Source organism: Acomys russatus, chromosome 5 (assembly GCF_903995435.1).
Source record: "Acomys russatus chromosome 5, mAcoRus1.1, whole genome shotgun sequence".
Lineage (NCBI taxonomy): Eukaryota > Metazoa > Chordata > Mammalia > Rodentia > Muridae > Acomys > Acomys russatus.
Genome location: NC_067141.1, coordinates 203567 through 223106, shown reverse-complemented (window position 1 = coordinate 223106; position 19540 = coordinate 203567). Strand labels below are relative to the sequence as shown.

At 43.1% G+C, this 19540-nt stretch overlaps 1 protein-coding gene across 3 annotated transcripts in view; it reads right to left on the bottom strand.

Annotated features, from left to right (window-relative positions):
* Positions 1 to 294: 294 nt before the first annotated feature.
* Acsm1 (acyl-CoA synthetase medium chain family member 1) overlaps positions 295 to 19540 on the bottom strand; it is a 43681-nt gene continuing 24435 nt past the window's right edge. The window contains exons 5-14 of one of the 3 annotated variants that reach the window (XM_051145125.1): positions 18703 to 18843; positions 17301 to 17460; positions 10619 to 10698; positions 9707 to 9830; positions 7361 to 7441; positions 6800 to 6901; positions 3881 to 4008; positions 2892 to 2991; positions 1612 to 1731; positions 295 to 642 (exon numbers count right to left, since the gene is read on the bottom strand). In XM_051145125.1, coding sequence (XP_051001082.1) covers positions 556 to 642; positions 1612 to 1731; positions 2892 to 2991; positions 3881 to 4008; positions 6800 to 6901; positions 7361 to 7441; positions 9707 to 9830; positions 10619 to 10698; positions 17301 to 17460; positions 18703 to 18843 — 1123 coding nt within the window. In that variant the 3' untranslated portion in view covers positions 295 to 555. The remainder of the gene's footprint in view (positions 643 to 1611; positions 1732 to 2891; positions 2992 to 3880; positions 4009 to 6799; positions 6902 to 7360; positions 7442 to 9706; positions 9831 to 10618; positions 10699 to 17300; positions 17461 to 18702; positions 18844 to 19540) is intronic. The other 2 variants (XM_051145124.1, XM_051145126.1) reach the window with 2 other exon arrangements.

Sequence of the window (19540 nt, the reverse complement as noted above, 5' to 3'; positions counted from 1 at the left end):
GTGGGAGGGGATTTGGGGAGGGGAGGGAGAGGGGAGTGGGCTCACCTAAATCAGGATGGAGAAAATGGCTTGGCAGGTAAGTGTTGCCACCAACCCAAAGTTGAGCTCAGTGGACTTCCTCTCTAGCCTGAGCTCTTGCAGGCTTTGGGCAGAGCCCCCTTTCTGTACCCCTGTGTTCTGGCTGTCAACTGCATGTCCAGGGCTCCTCCAGAAGCTGCTGTGAAAAGGGAGAGTCTGACCCTGGAGTACCTCAAATTGACAGTTAGGGAAAATTATGGAGGGCAAGCGTTCATGCACAAAATGACAGACCCCACAGGGTGCTCTCAGGTCAGTATTTTATTCCCACAATCCAGTCTGAGAGCTCACTGTGGCCATCTAAAGAACAAAGGACTTCCAGGAAGGGTAAATTTTGGAATAATAAAAATGTTGAGGTCTTTGTTTTCTCTTTCATACTTACCCTTCCTTCATTCCATCCTCACCCCAATGCCCACCCCGCCCCACCCCACCAGGCAAGGACTGGTGTCAGGTCACAAAGATGCTCTGGGTTGATGCTGCTCATATCTGACCAAACTCCTTTTGTCGAAGTTCTTTCCTTTTGATTTTGCCTGTGACAGTTTTGGGCAATTCTGGAACAAACTCAACCTGGGAGGGAAGAAAGTCGTCCTGATTTAGGTCTTCTGTGGTTTCCTTCAGTCCCGCACTCCTTGCTTTACCTCCACCCATCTCCCTGTCCTGGCTGACACCTGTGGTGACCTCCATGGGCTCTGCTGAGTGTTGGAGTTCTCTCCTGACCCTGGAGGAGGGTGTGGTTGTGAGGCTCACTTTGCCCCATGAATACAGAGTGGAAGTAGAATGTGTCCTATCCATGTGGAAGAGCTTGGAGCCACTAATATTGGCCACTGTCTTCTCTGTCTCTTGCAGGACAAGGCAGGTGCCTCTGTGGCGTGGCCATTCCAAGATCTTGACACTTGGAAGGCTGAGGCAGGAGGACTGAAAGTTTGAGGCCAACCTGGCTATGTAATAAGTTCTAGACTAGCCTATGTTACACAAAGAGACAGTGTCTCAAAAATAAAACAAAGGCAAAACAATGTTGCATACCATAAAACACAACACAATTTTTACCACCAGCTTAAATTGCAGGACAGTTTTCAATTGTCCTGTGACTAGATCATCTCACTATTATTGGACATATTTGCAGGCTTACACATGGCACTTAAAACAAATGTAACACAATAAGTATTTCAAAATATATTGCATGTTCTAAGAATAAATATTTCCTTTTGTTAGCTTCATGTATACATGTTATTCGGGTTGAAAATAGGGTTTATTTCTCACGGCGAATCACATTTAAAGTATTGATTTTTGTCTTCATAAATTTTACAGGATAATAAATAATGTATATAATTTGTAGATACTTTCCTGATATTTCTCTTTTGGCTAATGTACATCAATGTGTTCAACTTGGATTTCTGGTACAGGGTAGGGATTCCCTAAGAAATGCTCCTCCCCTTCTCAGCCCCTCATCCCCTCTCCCCTCAGCCCCCCATCCCCGCCCCATGCTGCCCTCTGTACGGCAAGGCAGCCAGTGAGAGGCCATCCAGCCTGGCTCACCTTCCTGGGGTACTTGTATGGTGCCGTCACTGACTTCACGTGCTCCTGTAGCTCTTTGGTAAGCTGTTCTTGATCGTGTGACAGAAACTCTGGGGCCAGGACAATAAAGGCCTTCACCACCTGCAGAATGGGAGCAGAGGTCAGATGCCAGCCAACTCCTATTCAGAGCTCACCAAGTCAATGGACAAAGCCCACTGTAGGCTGGGGTTGCTATCTGGGCCTGGGAGCACTTTGGAAAAGGGGGAGAACCAGGTTCAACTTTATGTTCTCCCTGTTTCCACTGCATGCAATGGAAAAACACCTGGTCTCTCTTTACCTTAACTTTCTTCTCTGTAAAATGGTTACAATAGAATTTCATTCCTCACAAGGCTTTCATAGAGAGTCCATGAGGACACAGAATATATATGAAGCATGTGGCCTGCTTAAATGTGTTATTACTACCATTACCATTATTGATGTCAATATGTATTTACTGTGTACACTGTTCTGTATCTGGAACTCAATGAGCCATAATAATTATAATAATAAATTAAAACAGCAGTGGCTGTTATTAACAATATTGTGATGATTTATTTTATACCATTAGTTCCATCCCCATTTACCTCACTTGCACAAGTCCTGGTACACAGAAGTGTCCAATAGACATTGTTAAGCCAATGCATGCTTGTTCTGAAACTCACATTCCTCTGTGTACATGTGTGTGCATGCGCACATGTTTGTGTGTCTATTTGCACACGTGTGTGTGCCCCACTACTGTGACTTCTCAACAGAGATGGACTATAACCAGGAAGCCAAATAAACCCTCACGCTGCCCCCATTTGCTTTTGCCAGGATCTTTTACCACAGCAACAGAAAGGAAGCTAAGATGTCCACTGAATTATCCCTGAGGCCTAGAGATTTCATTTTAAAAGGACTGCAATACTTTCTGTTCTACTTTATTTTCTTCGGGACTTAGGCAAGCTACTTAAATGCCCCACACCTTTCTTTCCTATAACAGGAATGTGAGACAAGTCCTCGGGGCACTGAGTTTTGATTTACTTTTTAACTTTTTGCCCTATCTCCAGGCACAGACTAGTAGGTTTCTGGAAGGTGACATGATTTGGCACAGGGCAGCTCACTCAGTGTCAACCTTTTTCAGACCACACCGTGTTAAGTGCGTACATACACCAGCAGCCTGAGTTCCACCTTAGGTTCCTAGGTTATGCTAAGACCTTAGAGGTCTCCCCACCCCAGCCTCTCCAGCTTCTGCATGCAACAAGAGGCATCTGTGCCCTCCTTACCTCTCCTCGAGTCTTGTCCGGGCTGCTCACCACAGCGGACTCTAGCACCGCTGGGTGTTCTGCCAAAGCATTCTCCACCTCTGTAGGTCCAATGCGGTACCTGGAGAAGCAACTGATCTGAATGGATGCCAGGGCTGTAGAGAACCAACTCTTACACCTGATACTTTGAGAGTTTCATAGCCACTTGACACAGAGGGGGGAGGTCATAAACAGCCAGACACTTAAGACTAGTATTTTCGACCCAAACTATGAAGACTGGAGCATTTAATATTAAAACTATGTGGCTCGGATATTCCTAGGGATGCTTCACTTGTGCCTCTGGCGAGGGAGGTGGCAGATTGATGGCTTTTTGTGAATCTCTGTGCATTTGGCTAAAATGGCTTCTCTCAGCATCAGAGGCCTTGGGATCCTCAAATCGTACCCTAGAAATGCTGTGTCCCTTCCTCATCTCAGCATGTCATTTTATCTTTTTGTTTTATAGGTTTTCTCTCATCCTTTCCTTTCCTTTCTTTTCCTTCCTTCCTTCCTTTGTGGCACTAGGGATTGAACCTAGGCCCTCACAATGGAAGGCAAGTCCTTTATTACTGAGGAATATCCCACCCACTTAAAAATTTTGAGATAGAAAGGGTTTTAGAAAGTTGCTCACACTGGCCTTGGAATCACTGTATTGTCCAGGCAGCCTTAGATTTAGGCTCTTTCTGCCTCAGTCTTCTGAATACATGGGATTATAGGCCTGTGTCACTACTATGTGGGCTCCTCTTCATAACTGTGATGTCTTACCCTGCCTTGAACTTTATTTTAATTATTTCTTTTGGCTGCAGGGGTGGTGGAGGTGTCCAGCTACTCAGGTAGTAGAATATTCTAGACATGGCTATGTTCAGAGTCAGACGGAGGCTCCCATCTCCAAGCCGTGGAAGAATGTCAGGCAGGCAAAGTTTCATAAGGCATTTGAAGGTGCCAAGAACCAGCCCAGGACCAGCCACACCTACCCAGAAGCATTGATGACATCATCATCCCTTCCCAAGAACCAGAAGTAGCCGTCGTTGTCAACAGTTGCTCTATCCCCACTATTGTAAAAGTCCCCAGATTCTACTTCAGATGTTTTCTCTGGATCATTCTGCAAAGAGAACAAAGTACCTTTGTTGAAGGTAGTGAGCTTAGAGTTGATGAGCTTAGGGTGATGGCTGGGTTTGAACTCTGCACCTGGCACCTGGCACCTGGATAAGTCCACACAATGTGGGCTCTATCTTTGAGCACCATTCAGCTTGTGTTTAAAAATAGCATCTGACTTTTGTGTAACTCTCCTCTAGAATAGTTTCCATTCTGGGCTATAAGCTCAGCATGTGCACCAAGGGGACAGCTGAGAAGACCCAGGAGCTGCAAGGGAATTCCATTTGCCAAGTACAACCTAGTATGACTCTCACAGTAATTCCATGAGATAGGTGCTTCATAATGTAAGTTTTCCTGTGACAATACAGAACAATATAAAGTAAGAATAATAATAAGAAACAATACCACACCCCCATATGCCCGTTATCTAGGTTCCTCCAATGGTAATGTCTTGCAAAACTATTGTTCAATATTCCAATCATGATATGGATATTGATCCATTCTCCAATTTCTCTCAGATTTCACGTGTGTGTATGCGTGTATGTGTGTATGTGTGTGTGTGTGTCACACAATTTGCTCACAGACAAGGATTCTTCATCCTACCATAGCAGCCAACCAATACAGCAGCGCCATCCCTCTGCTTCATCATTCTCCTCTCACCAGCTCTAATTCTCCGACAACATTTAATTTCTAGGTTTTTTTTTCCTTGACACAATATGATAATTTAGTGTATGTGCGGGGTACAATGTGATAACACACAAATAATGGGTAAAGATCAAATATGGAAAAATGACTGAATTAAAAAATTTACCAGAAGGTTAAAAAACATATTAAAATAGACAGAAAGAACCAGGGAACTGAAAATACAATTGAGAGATGGGGGGTGTGGGTGGGGGGAAGGGGAGGGAGAAAAGAAGAGAGGGAGAGTTGGAGAGCTGGAGAGAGGGAGAGAAAGGAAAAGGAGGGGGTGTGTAACAAAGTGAACAGAGTCTAAGGGACTTGTAGGACATCCCAAGGCCACAAAAGATGCACCACCAGAGCCTCAGAAGAAGGGGAAGGCGGAAGGGGCATTTTTATACATAATGGCAGGAAAAGCTTCCAAATTTGAGATAAACTAAAAAAGCTGTGTCATATGATCTTACAGAAAGGAATTATGCGAAATAGACAATTTCACAAAGTTAGAAAGGAGATGAGAAGTCAGCAGATTCTGGGGTGAAAGGTCAACAGATGCTGGGAGTGAAGGGCAACCAGATGATGGGGGTTAGGGGCCAGTGGACGCTGAAGAGAGATTCAGTACATGCTGTGGTTAGGGGTTAGGGGTTAGGAGTTGGGGGTCAGCAGATGCTGGGTGTGAGGGGCCAGCAGATGCTGGGTGTGAGGGGCCAGCAGATGATGGGAATGTGGGGCAAACAGATGCTGGGGGTGAAGGACAAGCAGATGATGGGGGTTAGGGGCCAGTGGACGCTGAAGAGAGATTCAGCACATGCTGTGGTTAGGGGTTAGGGGTTAGGAGTTGGGGGTCAGCAGATGCTGGGTGTGAGGGGCCAGCAGATGATGGGAATGTGGGGCAAACAGATGCTGGGGGTGAAGGGTCAGCAGATGCTGGGGGTTAGGGGTCAGCAGATATTGTTTTTAAGTTACTAGTATTATCTGTATGCCCGGCTAGCCATCAATCAAAACACTGACACTTGTTATTTTTAAAATAGCCTTAGTTAACCTGGGGCAGGGCAGACATTAATCTCCTAAACTACTCCCCATAGTGGAGCAGGTATCCTATACCTATACCTATACCTATACCTATACCTATACCTATACCTATACCTATAGGCTACCTGCCCCAATCCCATGCCATCTGCTTTTAATAATGTGTATCAAGCTACCTCCCATCCATAATCCCAAATACTTGCTAATGTTCTTCATCTGGGCCAAATCTTCCGTCCATGCTAGCCATGTGTTTCTCTTCTATCTAACCCATGGCAACCTTCTTCTCTTTTTTTTTCTGGGTCTTTCTCCTTCCTCCTTGTAGCAGTCTTTTTTCTTCTTCCCAGAATTCTCCCCCCCCCCCTCCACTCCAACCCCCCCTAGCCTGGGGGATTTTAGCCACACCTCTATCTCCTCTACCCTGCCCAGGTGGGATGGCCTTTATTAATCAAAAAAGGTGAGTCACAGAGACAGCAAGCAGTAATTAACATCAAAATACATCAGACCATGCCCCAACAAGCAGCTGCTGGCATGATGGGTCAAGAAGATGCTGGGGTGAGGGGTCAGCAGCTGCTGGAGCGAGGGATCAAAGGATGCTGGGGTGAGGGGTCGGCAGATAACATCAGAATTTTTGGAGAAAAGAGACGGAGCCTGAGATTAGTCACCCTTCTGTGGTCCATCTTGAAGCCCAAGAATTCCCTCTTTGGGATCACTACTAAGCAGGAAGGTCAGAGTTTGTATGATCAGGGACTTCAGCAGGTCTTCTTACTGTGCAACCCATTTTCTGCAGTCCCCCAATTTCTCATTTAGGGTATGGGGGGGCACTAGACCTGCTTTGCTCATTTGGCATGGGTAAGATGTGCAATGCTTTTAATTGCAAAGGGACAACTGGGCTTATTGGAGATCCAACCTGGTGATTCTGAGGTCAATCTTGTCTCTGCTCCATCACTTAGCTCTTAAATCTCAAATGGGCTAGGACTGAAAGGGCTGTGGCGATGTGCCAAGAGCTTAGAGTGTAGTTAAAATGGGCTTCCTTAGGTTGGAGCGGAGAGAAGATGACTTGAAGTCTTGTGCTGGGTGGGGTGGGATGCGGTTACCTCATATCCCATGAAGAGGCCTAGAGGTCGAGTGGGCTTGATCCTGATGCCAATGTATCCTTCAGTGTTGGGCGGGAGGATGTTGCCCTTCTCATCGATGATCTGGAACAAGGAGCCTGTGAATCCCACAACGAGGGACTCGCCCAGCCCTCTGCGTCACTACTTGGCTCACCAGGAGACATTCATAAGATAATGAGAACTACTCATGGAGAAACTGTCAGAAACTAGAATAAAACTGACAAACTATTTGAATCAGCAAATATGGATCCCAAGATGAGGGGTGCTTTGTTTCATGGGAATGCAGCTATTCCTGCTGTGTCTCCAAATCAGAAAACATTGTCACCAGCGGGTACTATTTATTCTTCTTCCCCACACGCCATGTGTGCTGCATCTCTCTGCTAGGTGAGTTGCATCAGCATCCACAGTAAGGCATTTCTGACTGCAGGCTTCCACAGGAAATTGGGGAGTGGGGTGACTGGTGTGAGGGTATGGCTGGTTCTACCATCTGCTGTCACACATAGCTCCCATAAAGCGCTCCCCATCAACACCCTCAGACCAGACCTGGATGTCAAATGGACGAACGGCCTTTCCTATGGAGCCTCGCTTGAGCTTCATTTCCCGGAGGATAGCACAGCTAATTCCCTGTTTATACAAAAAAAAAAAAAAAAAAAAAAAAAAAAGACAGAATTTGGCTAAAGCAGAGTCACACATATGATGTCCAATTATGAGGCCATTTGTTGTAAATCGGATTTAGGTTCAAGGCATTGACCCAACTCTATTCAAAGGACACTTGTTATTCCAAACATGGGCTGGATCTGTACTACATATAGGGTTGAGAGACTCTAAGGAAAGATTGAAACAAAGCAGGTAAGCCTGAGGCTGTGGCACATCAGGTGAAGGGTGGACATGCATATCTACCTTGCTATTGCGTAGTGATGGGAATCGTGCCTCAGCTCCTTGGGGACAGACTGAGATGGTTTAGGCTCTTATGCCTCTCCCTCTGCCAGTATCTCTTAACCCTGTCTATCTTCCTTGTGTTTTTGACTCCTCCATGTAGTTGTCATTCTCTTTGTTTTGAGTGCTTTACAGTAAGTACACCTATCTCCTCCTCAGCCAAAGGGAGAAAATGGACACTTGCTTTTCATTGTTCTTGGAAATGTTTGGGAACAGCTACCACCTCCTCTTTTCTTGATGTTTTGAGTCAAGGCTTCTCTATTGTGGCCAGGTGAACTTGGAACTCATTATGTAGCAAGCAGAACTTGAACTTGTGATCGTCTGCTTATCCTCTTAAATGACAGGTTACCAGCACACATCTCTCTATGAGGGATCTTTTTACACAGTGTGAAGTGAATACTACACACTCAGTTGAGGACTATCCTAAGAATTATTATTCTAATGCTGAGAAGAGTTTATAGAACATTCATTTCTTGTGGTATTTTCTCCACCCAGTGCCTTTGTGCAGTTCAAGTTCACAGGCATATAACTATTATTTGGCTGTTTGTTTTCCTGAATGGACAGCAAGAATCACTAAGCTATAGACTGTCCCACTCACTAGTGTACACCTAGCATCTGGCACAATGCCTGCCTAAACTACACAATGACCACAGTGACTTTAGTGTGAGCTATGGGCTTAGCAATGTGGCCAGCCCTTAATATATGGCGATTCATCAATAGTGGCGTTATAATAGTATCCATATTAGAAAGAAGAATGCTAACACTCAGAAAGATTGACCGATGGGCCTATGATTTTGAGGTTTATAATGGTCAGGGCTGAGCTCCTGGGTGAAGAAGTTCTTCTCATCTGCTGTGCCAAAATTATCACCGTAAGTCAATGAGGCTATTTCTGTTACTGTAGGTGAGAGACAGAGGCCATTGCTTGTACTGTAGGGCAGTGAGACCATTGAGTTCTCTGTAGGTGAGGGAGACCATTGCTCTCATTGTAGATCAGTGAGGAAAGCATGATTGAATGAAGAATGTGGCATGCATGAAGGAAAAGAGCACCATCCATGCAAAAGTCACCAGTGTGGCTGGTTCTCACCTATTCTTTCCTTGTCTGTGTATAAACTATGAATCATTCAATAACAGGTGCAGTGTCATAACATTTTTTTCAGTTTGGAAGCAAATCAAGTCACTGGTTTGCTTGTTTGTTTGGTAAAAATATCACATAAGTATGTGACCAATACCTAAAATATTCAAGGTATTATAGGGCCTGAAATAGCACACATTCATTTATTAGCTAGAGAGATACTGGGACGTGCCTTCATCCAGCCACTAGACATTAATGGCACATGTCTAGAAAAGATGACCACTAATGATGTCCTTGAGTTTCATAAGGTGCATGATACTGTAAATGCCCTGACCACCTGCTAGCTCTGTGACTCTCTGGGATATCATTCAGTGTGTGCGTGTATGTATGTGTGTGTGCGTGTGTGCATGTGTGCTTTTGTAACATACAGATTGTCTTTGCTTCCTCATCTACTACTGCTACAATCTCATAATTTAGCCTGCATTGTCCTCCTCAATACCCAGACATGAACTTTGAAAGCCAGCTCCCAACCACTTCTTTGTGTAGCTGCTCTAGGATGAGGGTAGAATTGGCAGGATCTGCTGACTGGTCTCTGCCTTGCAGGAGAGATCATTCTATCCCAGTACCCCCAGGGAGCTCCCCTGAGCTAACAAACCCAGACAATGTCAAAGTGTTTTTTAAGTTTTGTCTAATAGCTTTCAGTTTAGTGATCTCTCAATGAGTTGATATGCATGTTCTTTCTGCTAAGTGGGGATAAATTATCCTTGAACCCCAAAGGCTCTCCATTGGCTTTGAGTCACACAATGGTTCATGAGTAGCCCACTGGTTGTGCTCTGTAGCTGAGCCCATTCAAATGGTGCAGAAGGAGCCTATTCACCTACCGTTTCTGACTGTCCATAGACCTCATGAATATGAATGCCTGTCCTTTGCTTCCACTGTTCGAACTCCTCAGGCAGCAGGCTCTCCCCACCACAGGTGCAATGCTCCAAGGTGGGGAACCTGAGACTTAGGGGAAGGCAAATATGTCAGGTATGGATGCTCTGCTGGAAATACAATGCATCAAAGAGCATGCAGCTTGGTCATTCAGATTATTTATCCATATGCTTTCTCATTTTTAAATCTACCTTCTGTTGTTTTACTGATAGCCACAGCCAGAGGGATGGCACTCCCTCTCTATAAATCCCTGCCATTGTTTCTAGCAGGGTGTGAGTGGGTGATGGTGAAGATGTTGGGTCATATCACTGATGTTTTGGTTAAGTTTGGATGTTGATATAACAAGAGGGAGATGAGTACTCATAAGAACTCACCCTAGAAAAACCTTACTATGTGTGCAAAAGGGACAACTCTATAAACAGTAAGTGGTGAGGGACAAGACTCCCAGGGACAGTAGGCCATAAGAGAATTTTACTGCTTTCTATGAGGGATGTGCTTGCTCTGTTCCAAGAAAATAAACAGTGGTTTTATTTAGGAGACAAATAGAAGTCTCTGAGGCATTGACAAAGTTCCATTTTTCTGACTCAGCTCAGGTGAGTGCTTGCACAGGCATTTTTAATAGTTCATTAGTTGGTAAAGTTTCATCATAAGCAATTTTGTATTTTTTGTTATGTCACAAATAATAAACCTCCCCACAAATGAATAAATCTATAAAGGTGTGAGGCTGCAGGCCCAGGCCTTGAGCTAACTAACTAGACTGATAATTATTACTACACCCTCCACACTCCTACCATCAGAAAACCCGAGGAAACACGAACCATTACACTTAGAGATTGCTGTTACCAGCCAGTGCTACATACTTGCTCACTTTCTGCTGAAGAACCATCCGGTATACGGCTGGTGCAGCAAGGCACTGAGTGATGGGATATTTGAACAGTACCTGGAAATGGAGAGATAAGGAATTTTATTTTTGTAGCTAAGGTTAAAAATACCAGCCAATTGTTAGCACTTAGGTTGTGATTTCTCTTCCAGAAAGGCCTACCTATTTATTTTTGTGTTAATTACTTTAATACATGAACAGTAGGCATGGATTTCATACATGGCATGTGTCAGGTACTGTGATGGCAAATGCAAAGACAGCTTATTATTGTTCTATGTAGTATAAAGGAGAGATACTAACAGAAGAGATAAAAAAGATGTGTTTGATAAGGTGGAAATTGGTAGATGTCATGAGACAGATGTAGAGCTCTACCAAGAACACAACAGAGGGCAATAGGTTGGTTGGGTATTCCAAGGAACTTATGGAAGAAGGCACTGTGACATGCACAAGGTGTCCACAAACAGAGAGGTGTGGACGCTCGTGAAGACAGAAGGTTTCATAGGGTAAAAGTCCCAGGAGCTGAACAAACATTTGGCAAAGTAGAATAATGTCACTTTAGATGCAAGGCCAAAGAACTAGAGATAAATGTAGGAAGAATGAGGTTGGAGCCTAAGGCTCTAAAGTACTCAATTTTCATCATTATTTATTAGAGTTGAAGTCATCAGAGTTTCAGATTGGGCTGGAGATAATCTGAAAGAGAAAGGCACATCATAGAGGATGCGTGTCATGGGATCCACCCTCTTTGACTTTAAATGCTGTTGCTTAGTTCATCTGCCATGCTTTCTTTACCCGAAGGTGAGATTATTCACATATTATATTCCATAGGCACTCCTGCTGAAGGGTCTGCCTCCACTCAGTACCTCTCTGGAACAATCAGCTTTGAACTTTTGGCTTCTATTTCAGCAAGGTCTCATGTTTAAATCCTTCCTGTAAATCTGAGTTTGAATCACATCGATGCTCACTGCCCTCATGCCAAGCAGTATCATTCTGCATCCTAATAACCTCCCCACCCCGATGGCAGCCATCTGTGTGTCTAATCCTACTCCAGGCAGATGAGACAAAGTACTGAGATAATTCCTTGTATCCTATCAGACCACCACAAATTAAAGCTGGTTATCATCAACAACAGAAACCTACAAACTCATGGAAAGGGAACAACTCCTCACAGAATGACTACAAGGTCAAGGCAGAAATAAAGAAATTAAAGACTTCCTAGAGTTCAGTGAAAATTAAGGCACCACATATACAGATTTATGGTACACAATGAAAGTGGTGCTAAGAGGGAAATTCATAGCATTAGTACCTTCATAATAAAATTGGAGAGATCTCATACTAGTAACTTAATAGCACACCTGAAAGCTCTACAACAAAAAGAGCAAACACACACAAGAGGAGTAGATATCAGGAAATAATCAAACTGAAGGCTGAAATCAATAAAAAAGAAACAAAGAGAACAATACAAAGAATCAATGAAAGAAAGAGCTGGTTCTTTCAGAAAACCAGCAAGATAGACAAACCGTTATCTAACCTAACTAAAAGGAGGACAGAGAATACCCAAATTAACAAAACCAGAAAAGGAAAGGGGCCATAACAACAGACAGAGGAAATCCAAAGAATAATTAGGTCATACTTCAGAAACCTGAACTCCACAAAATGGGAAAATCTAAAAGAAATGAACAATTTTTTGATAGATACCACTTGCCAAGGTTAATTCAAGAGCAGATAAGCAATTTAAATAGACCTATAATCTCTAAGGAAGTAGAAATAGTCATTAAAAGTCTCCCAATCAAAAAAAGGACATGGACAGATGGTTTTAGTGGAAGATTTTATCAGATTTTCGAAGAAGAGAAAACATCAGTACTCCTCAAACTATTCCACAAAATAGAAACAAACAAACAAAAAACATTGCCAAATTCATTTTATGAGGCTACAGTCAGCCTGATACTCAACTCATACAAAGACACAACAAAGAGAATTACAGACCAGTTTTCATCATGAAATTTCATGTAAAAATATTCAATAAAATATTCACACCCCAAATCTAAAATCACATCAAAAAGACCATCCACTATAATCAAGTAGGCTTCAGCCAGGTGATTCAGGGATGGTTCAACATATGAAAATCTGTCTATGCAGTCCACCATATAAAAAAACTGAAAGAAAAATTCCACATGGTCATTTTGTTAGATGCTGAACAAGCCTTTGACAAAATCAAATCCCCTTTCATGATAAGAGTCTTGGAGATATCAGGGATACAAGATGTAATGATTTAAAATAAGAAATAAGGCAATAAGATAATAAGATGCCAGGCAACAGATATTATATTATATGAGGTTTATTAAATGTGCATGGAGAGAGAAGGAAAGGGGGAAAGGATACCCCAGAGAGAGAAAGAGAGAGAGAGAGAGAGAGAGAGAGAGAGAGAGAGAGAGAGAGAGAGAGAGAGAGAGAGAGAGAGAGACAGAGACAGAGACAGAGACAGAGACAGAGGAGGAGAGAAAGGGGGTAATGGAGGGTAAGAAGAGAGGGTAGCAAGAGTAGAGAGAAAAGGGGGTAAGAGAGGGCAAGAGAGAGGGTGCCATGAGGAGGATCTGTCTTTTATATGCTGGGCAGGGCCACGCCCCCATGGCAAGTAGGCAATGACATCACAGGTAGGCAGACTGAAGCAGAATCCCAACACAAGACCCATACCTAAACACAATAAAGGCAATATACAGCAAGCCAATAGCCAATATCAAACTAAATGGAGAGAAACTTAAAGCAATTCCACTAAAATCAGCGACAAGACATGGCTTTCAACTCTCTATGTATTTAATATAGTACTTGAAGTATTAGCTACAGCAATTCTTCAACTAAAGGATATCAAGGAGATACGAATTGGAAAAGCAGAATCGCTATTTGCAGATAGTATACCCAAGCGCACATAAGCAATTGCAAAAATTCTACCAGGGAACTCTTGCAGCTGATAAACACCTCCCGCAAAGTTGTTGGATACAAAATTAACTTAAAAATCATTAGTTTTCCTATATACAAACAATAAACAGGCTGAGAAAGAAATCAGTGAAACAACCTCATTCACAATAGCCACAAATAATATAAAATATCTTATGGGTAACTCTAACCAAGCAAGGGAAAGACTTGTGTGATAAAAAACACTTCAAGTCTTTGAATAAAGAAATTGAAGAGGATATTAGAAGATGGAAAGATCTCTCATGCCTATGGATTGGTAGAATTAACATAACAAAAATGGCCATCCTACCTAAAGCAATCTACAGATTCAGTGCAATCCCTATAAAAATTCCAACATACTTATTTACAGACCATGAAAGAACAATACTCAACCTCATATGGAAAAACAAAGAATCCAAGATAGCTAAAATAATCCTATAGAATAAAAGAAAGTCTGGAGGTATGACCATCCCTGATACCAAGCTGTAGTAATAAGAACAGCATGGTCCTTACATTAAAAACAGACAGGTTGATCAATGGAACAAAATCAAAGACTCAGACATAAATTCACATACCTATGGACACCTGATTTTTGATAAAGAAGCCAGAAATATATCATGGGGAAAAAAGCATCTTCAACAAATTGTGCTAGTCTAACAGGATTTCTTCATGTAGAAGAATGCAAGCAGATCCGTGTTTATCACCCTGCACAAACTCAAGTCCAAAGACCTCAGCATGAAACTAGATACACTAAGTCTAATAGAAGACAGAATGGGGGAAGAGACTTGGATTCATTGACATATGAAACAACTTCCTGAACAGAACACCAAGTGTGCAGGCACTAAGAGCAACAATTAATAAGAGGGACCTCATTAAACTGAAAAGCTTCCGTAAGGCAAAGGACATTGTCAAATGGACAAAATGTCAGCCCACAAAGTGGCATAAGATTTTCACCAACCCTACATCCAACCTAACAGAGGGCTAATACAGAATATATAAAGAACTAAAAATAACAAAACAACAACAACAAACTAAGCAATTCAATTAAAAATGGGGTACAGACCTAAAGAGATTTATTAACATAGGAATCTCAAATGCCTGATCAATACTTAAAGAAATGTTCAGCATCTTTAGTCATCAGGGAAATGTAAATCAAAATGGCTGAGATTCAATTTTACACCATCAGAATGGTAAGATAAAAAACTCAAGTGACAGCACATACTGACGAGGATGTGGAGAAAGGGGAACACTCTTCCATTGCTGGTGGGAGTGCAAACTTGTACAACCACTTTGGAAATCAACATGGCAGTTTTTCAGAAAACTGGGAATCGATCTACCTTAAGACTCAGGATGCCACTCTCGGGCATATACCAAAAGGATGCTTCACCATATTACAAGGACATCATATTCATAGCAGATTTAAAAAAAATAATAGCCAGAAAGTGAAAACAACCTAGATGTCCCTCAACTGAAAAATGGATAAAGAAAATGTGCTACATCTACACAATGGAGTACTACTCAGCTGTTAAAAACAATGATATCATGAAAAATTCAGGCAAGTCGATGAAACTAGAAAAAAAATCATCCTGAGTGAGGTAACCCAGACCCAGAAAGACAAACATGATATGTATTCACTTAGAAGTGGATATTAGGTATAAAATAAAAACAACCATGCTACAGTCCTCACACCCAGAGAGGTTAAGGAAGAAGGAGGTAAGGGGCAGGGGAGGAAGCAAGGATTTCCCTGGGATGGGGGAAATAGAATAGACTTCTTGGGTGGACCCGGGGTGGGTGGGATTGGGAACAGAAGTGATCAGGTGAGGAAGGAGACAGGAAAAAATAGTGGGAGAAATGACTGGATTTGGGGGGTACTTCCAGAGCAAGATAGAACCCTAGTGCAATGGAAATTCCATGGAATCAATGAGAGTAACCCTAGCAAAGACTGATACTAATTGGGTCAATGAAGCCTGAACCAGCCATCTTCTCTCATCAGGCAGGACCTCAAGTGGAGGGATTGAGACACCAACCCAGCCACAAAGCCTTCAATCTGCAGATTGCCCTGTATGAAGAGTGTGCTGGGACCTGGGCCTAGCAGAATCGTCATCAAAGAGACAGAGAGACTTCATCCAGAAATTGATGGTAGCAGATGCAGAGTATCACAGCCAAACATTAGACAGAGCTTGGGGAGTCCTGAGGAGGAGTGGGAGGAAGAATTGGAGGAACCAGAGGGACCAGGGACACACCATTAGAATAGAGCCCACTGACTAGGACTCATAGGAACCTGCAGAGATCAGGGAGCCTGTAGGGTCTGACGTAGGTCCTCTACATGTATGTTATATCTGAGTAGCTTGGTGTTATTGTGGGGATCCTAACAGGCAGAGGCTGTCCCTGACTCTTTTGACTAAGTATGATACCATTTTCTTCCTACTGGGCTGCCTTGTCCAGCATTGATGTGATGATATGTGCCTGATCTTCTAGCTTGTTATAGCGTGTTTAGTTGATGATCCTGGGAGGCCTGCTCTTTTCTGAAAGGAGGAAGAAAGGGGTGAGTCTGGAAGAGAGGGTTGTGGAGGAGGGAGGAAGAGAAAACTTCAGTTGGGGTGTAATATGTGAGAGAAGAAGAATAAAAAGAATAAGAAGGATAATAATAATTATTATTATAATAAAAGAAGAAGGAAAAGAAGAAACAATTCATAAAAGCACTAAGTAGAAAATAAATCAAAACAAGCTCCCAGAGTTTTTGGGTAGATGTATGGACATACTTTTAAATTATTCAAGGTTACAACAAATGAAAACCTGGGATGCATATGGTATAGTAAAGGAGTAATTTGGCTTGCAATAGAAGGCAAATTAAAATATAGCTATTTTATCTTCTCTCCACAATGATCTCTGAATAGTCCATGTGTGCATGCACCATGCACATGTGTGTGTGTGACATAGATGTTCCTTTAGAACTAAACACTTCATAGTATTTTATTCACTGCATTCTGACTAGCTGTGAGTCTCTGTATCAATGGCCGTACATCCACCCATACACTGGTAGCATTAATTGGACTCAGTTGTTTAAAAACAAAAAAGTACACATGGTTGGGAAAGAAAAGTGGTGAAGGGCATGGGAGGAACTAGAAGGGAGTCAGTGGGGCATGGATTTGACCAAAATACTTTGTACACATGTGTGATATTATCAAATAATGAATAAAAGTATATTTCAAAAGCCTACTTAACACATAAGAAAGCTAAGGCTATAATTGGTGGCTAAAATGTTAATTAATATAAAAAATTGAGTTAAGAGGCTAGGTTTGTCATATCCTAAGAGTTTACACTTTATTACAATGAGTAACATCCCACCCTGGCACCCCATATACCCACACTTGGTACCTGGCCCTAGCAGAGCCAGTACCCAGAGATTTGGCCTTATCCTCATTGCTTTAGCTCCTCCACATATGTGTATTAGGGATTTTCTCCCCACAAAGTTTGATCCATAGATCTGAGGACTAGTCCAGAAAGATGCATTTATCCCAGCTCACACTGTGATCTGATCCTGATACTATGACTCGGGCTCAGTGTCCCACATAGTGAGAAGTTCAGAACCAGGATTACATGAGTTATGCAGCCTTCTTGGCTTTAACTGAGCCTTTCTCAGCTGAGTCCAGTTTTGGGAAACACTCATTTCCTCTCTGAGGGTTTTGAGTCCAGGAAGCTAGCCTTCTTACCTCTATCATGACCTTGGGGTCAAACTGAGGGAGGTGGTGGATGAAGAGTGTAGCTCCTGATGTCCATGGTTCGACCAGGCACCCCACGGTGGCCAGAATCCACCCTGGGTCTGACATGCACCACAAGACGTCAGATGTCTTCAGGCTCAGAAGTTTTCTGCTAACTCCAAAAAACAGTGGCCTCAGCTATTCCACCATGGCAACACGTCAACAAGGACTGCGGAGCCATTTTCAGCCAAGGAATTAACCCTCCCACTCATGTCATATGATTTGTGTGGGGCTCCTGAGCACCCAAAATGCCCCACCATGTCATACTTCCTAGACACAAGTCACTGAAATTAATTCCCTGCTGATGACTCCTCAGACTTTGTTTAAAAACCTGGGGTAGAGCCTTCTGCTGTCTTGCTGGGTCTGAATCAGTCACTGATGTAAGACTTGGTGATTCTTGAAACATCCCTATAGCAGAAACAGTGGCAATATGGAAGGATGAAAACCTAATCTAACCAGAAATATTTGAAGGCTAACCCTGAACTGCTCTTGGCCCTGGGCTAGTAAATCTCCTATTCACCCTTTGGCTTAAAGGGTTTGGTTTTGGCTTTCTGTCCTTCGCAATGAGGAGGTGATTAGTCAAAACGTAATGACCAGAAGATGAAAAGTAGGGGACCTTGCTTGTCTGCTTTCTCTTACTCCAGTGTTGGTTAAAAAGTTAGCGAATGGTGCTCGGTCGGTTCTGAATGTTACCAATTGGAGAGGGAGAGGATAAGAGGTGGGGATGACTGGCTTAAAATTGTTGAAATAATTCACCAAAGCTTAGCTTTAGCCTTCATATATAGTTTTTCAAGACGGTCTTTCTGTGTAGGCTTGGATGTCTTAGAACTCACTCTGTACAGGAGGCTGGCCTCAAACTTACAGAGATCTGCCTGCCTCTGTCCCCTGAGTGCTGGTATTAAAGGTGAGTGACACTGAGCCTGGCTGCCTTCACACAGTTTTGTTCAAGACCTGTTGTAGTTCAGTTCCAGGCACTCCATTAGTAAGAAATGCCAAGTTTGTTTTTCCAATAAAAGAGAAGGGTGGAGGGCTCTTAGGACAGTTAAAGAACATTCTGTCTTTTACTGACTTTTAGAGACACAGTGACTTTTTACTCAGGTGGCTTGCAGAATGCCCTCCTATGAGAGTGTTCAACAGAACCCAGAGGAGCCTCTTGTATCACCCTGGGTCTATATCAGCTAGCATTCAGGTCCCAGACTTTCATCTCTCAGACCGTCAGAGACTGATGCAGAAAACAGGAGCAGGGGACAAGATGGAGACACTTCCAATCAGAGTGACATCCCTTCAAAATGCACATGTGAAGACACCCCTTGCCTCAAAGCTGGAACCCAGCCTTTAAATACTCTTTGCCTACCATGAAGGCATACTGGACCGAAAGGCAAGTCCCTGGTTGTGCTTTGCCATCTTGGGGAAACCTGTGGTCCCACTGGTAAAGAAGATGGCCATGGGATCCTTCATCTTTGACTTAATACAGGTGTGGCCTGGGGATACTGATCTGAAAAGAGAGTCAAGGCAAAAGAAGAAAATAAATCATGCTGTTGCTTTCCCACTTTCCAACAAGGGAACACGAAGCATTGAGTGAGGAACTTGGGACTCTGGAAGCCTGGAGGACAACTGGTGTTCCCATGGGCTGGAGTGGTTTGGATGAGGGGGGCTGCTGTGTCTTTAACTGAAAATGGCGAAATCTACAGGCCGAGACATTACAGAACACTTAGCTAGCACTGTCTGTACAGCAGCACCACTTTAACTAACTGAAGGTGGGAACTCATTTGATGCTCCCAACAGCTCTGGGTGAAAAGCAGGGGAAGCTGTGTCCCTTTGGTCTGCTTGTTTTCAGGGGCATCTTCCCCAAGGATGCTTGTTATCCATCTCTGATTGCAGAGGCAAGCTGTCCTGAATATAATCTTAACACTGAGGATGCACCAGCACTTCTGGCCTTCCTAAGTAAGACCTGGCACCACACTGACTGGGTAATTGGATGGTTTCCCAAACATTTTCTTAATTTTGAACTGTTTTCAGTAAAGTCTCTGATTTTATGGGAGGGCACTTCTCTTTATTGTTGAAACAAATGGCTTTAGAAATGGAGGTGTCACTCCAAGGGAGCAAACCTTGCATGGTTCCTGCCCATGCTGTGAGTATTGTGGGATGTGTCTAAATGCTCACAGAGGCTTTTCCTGGAGGAGAAGGAGTCT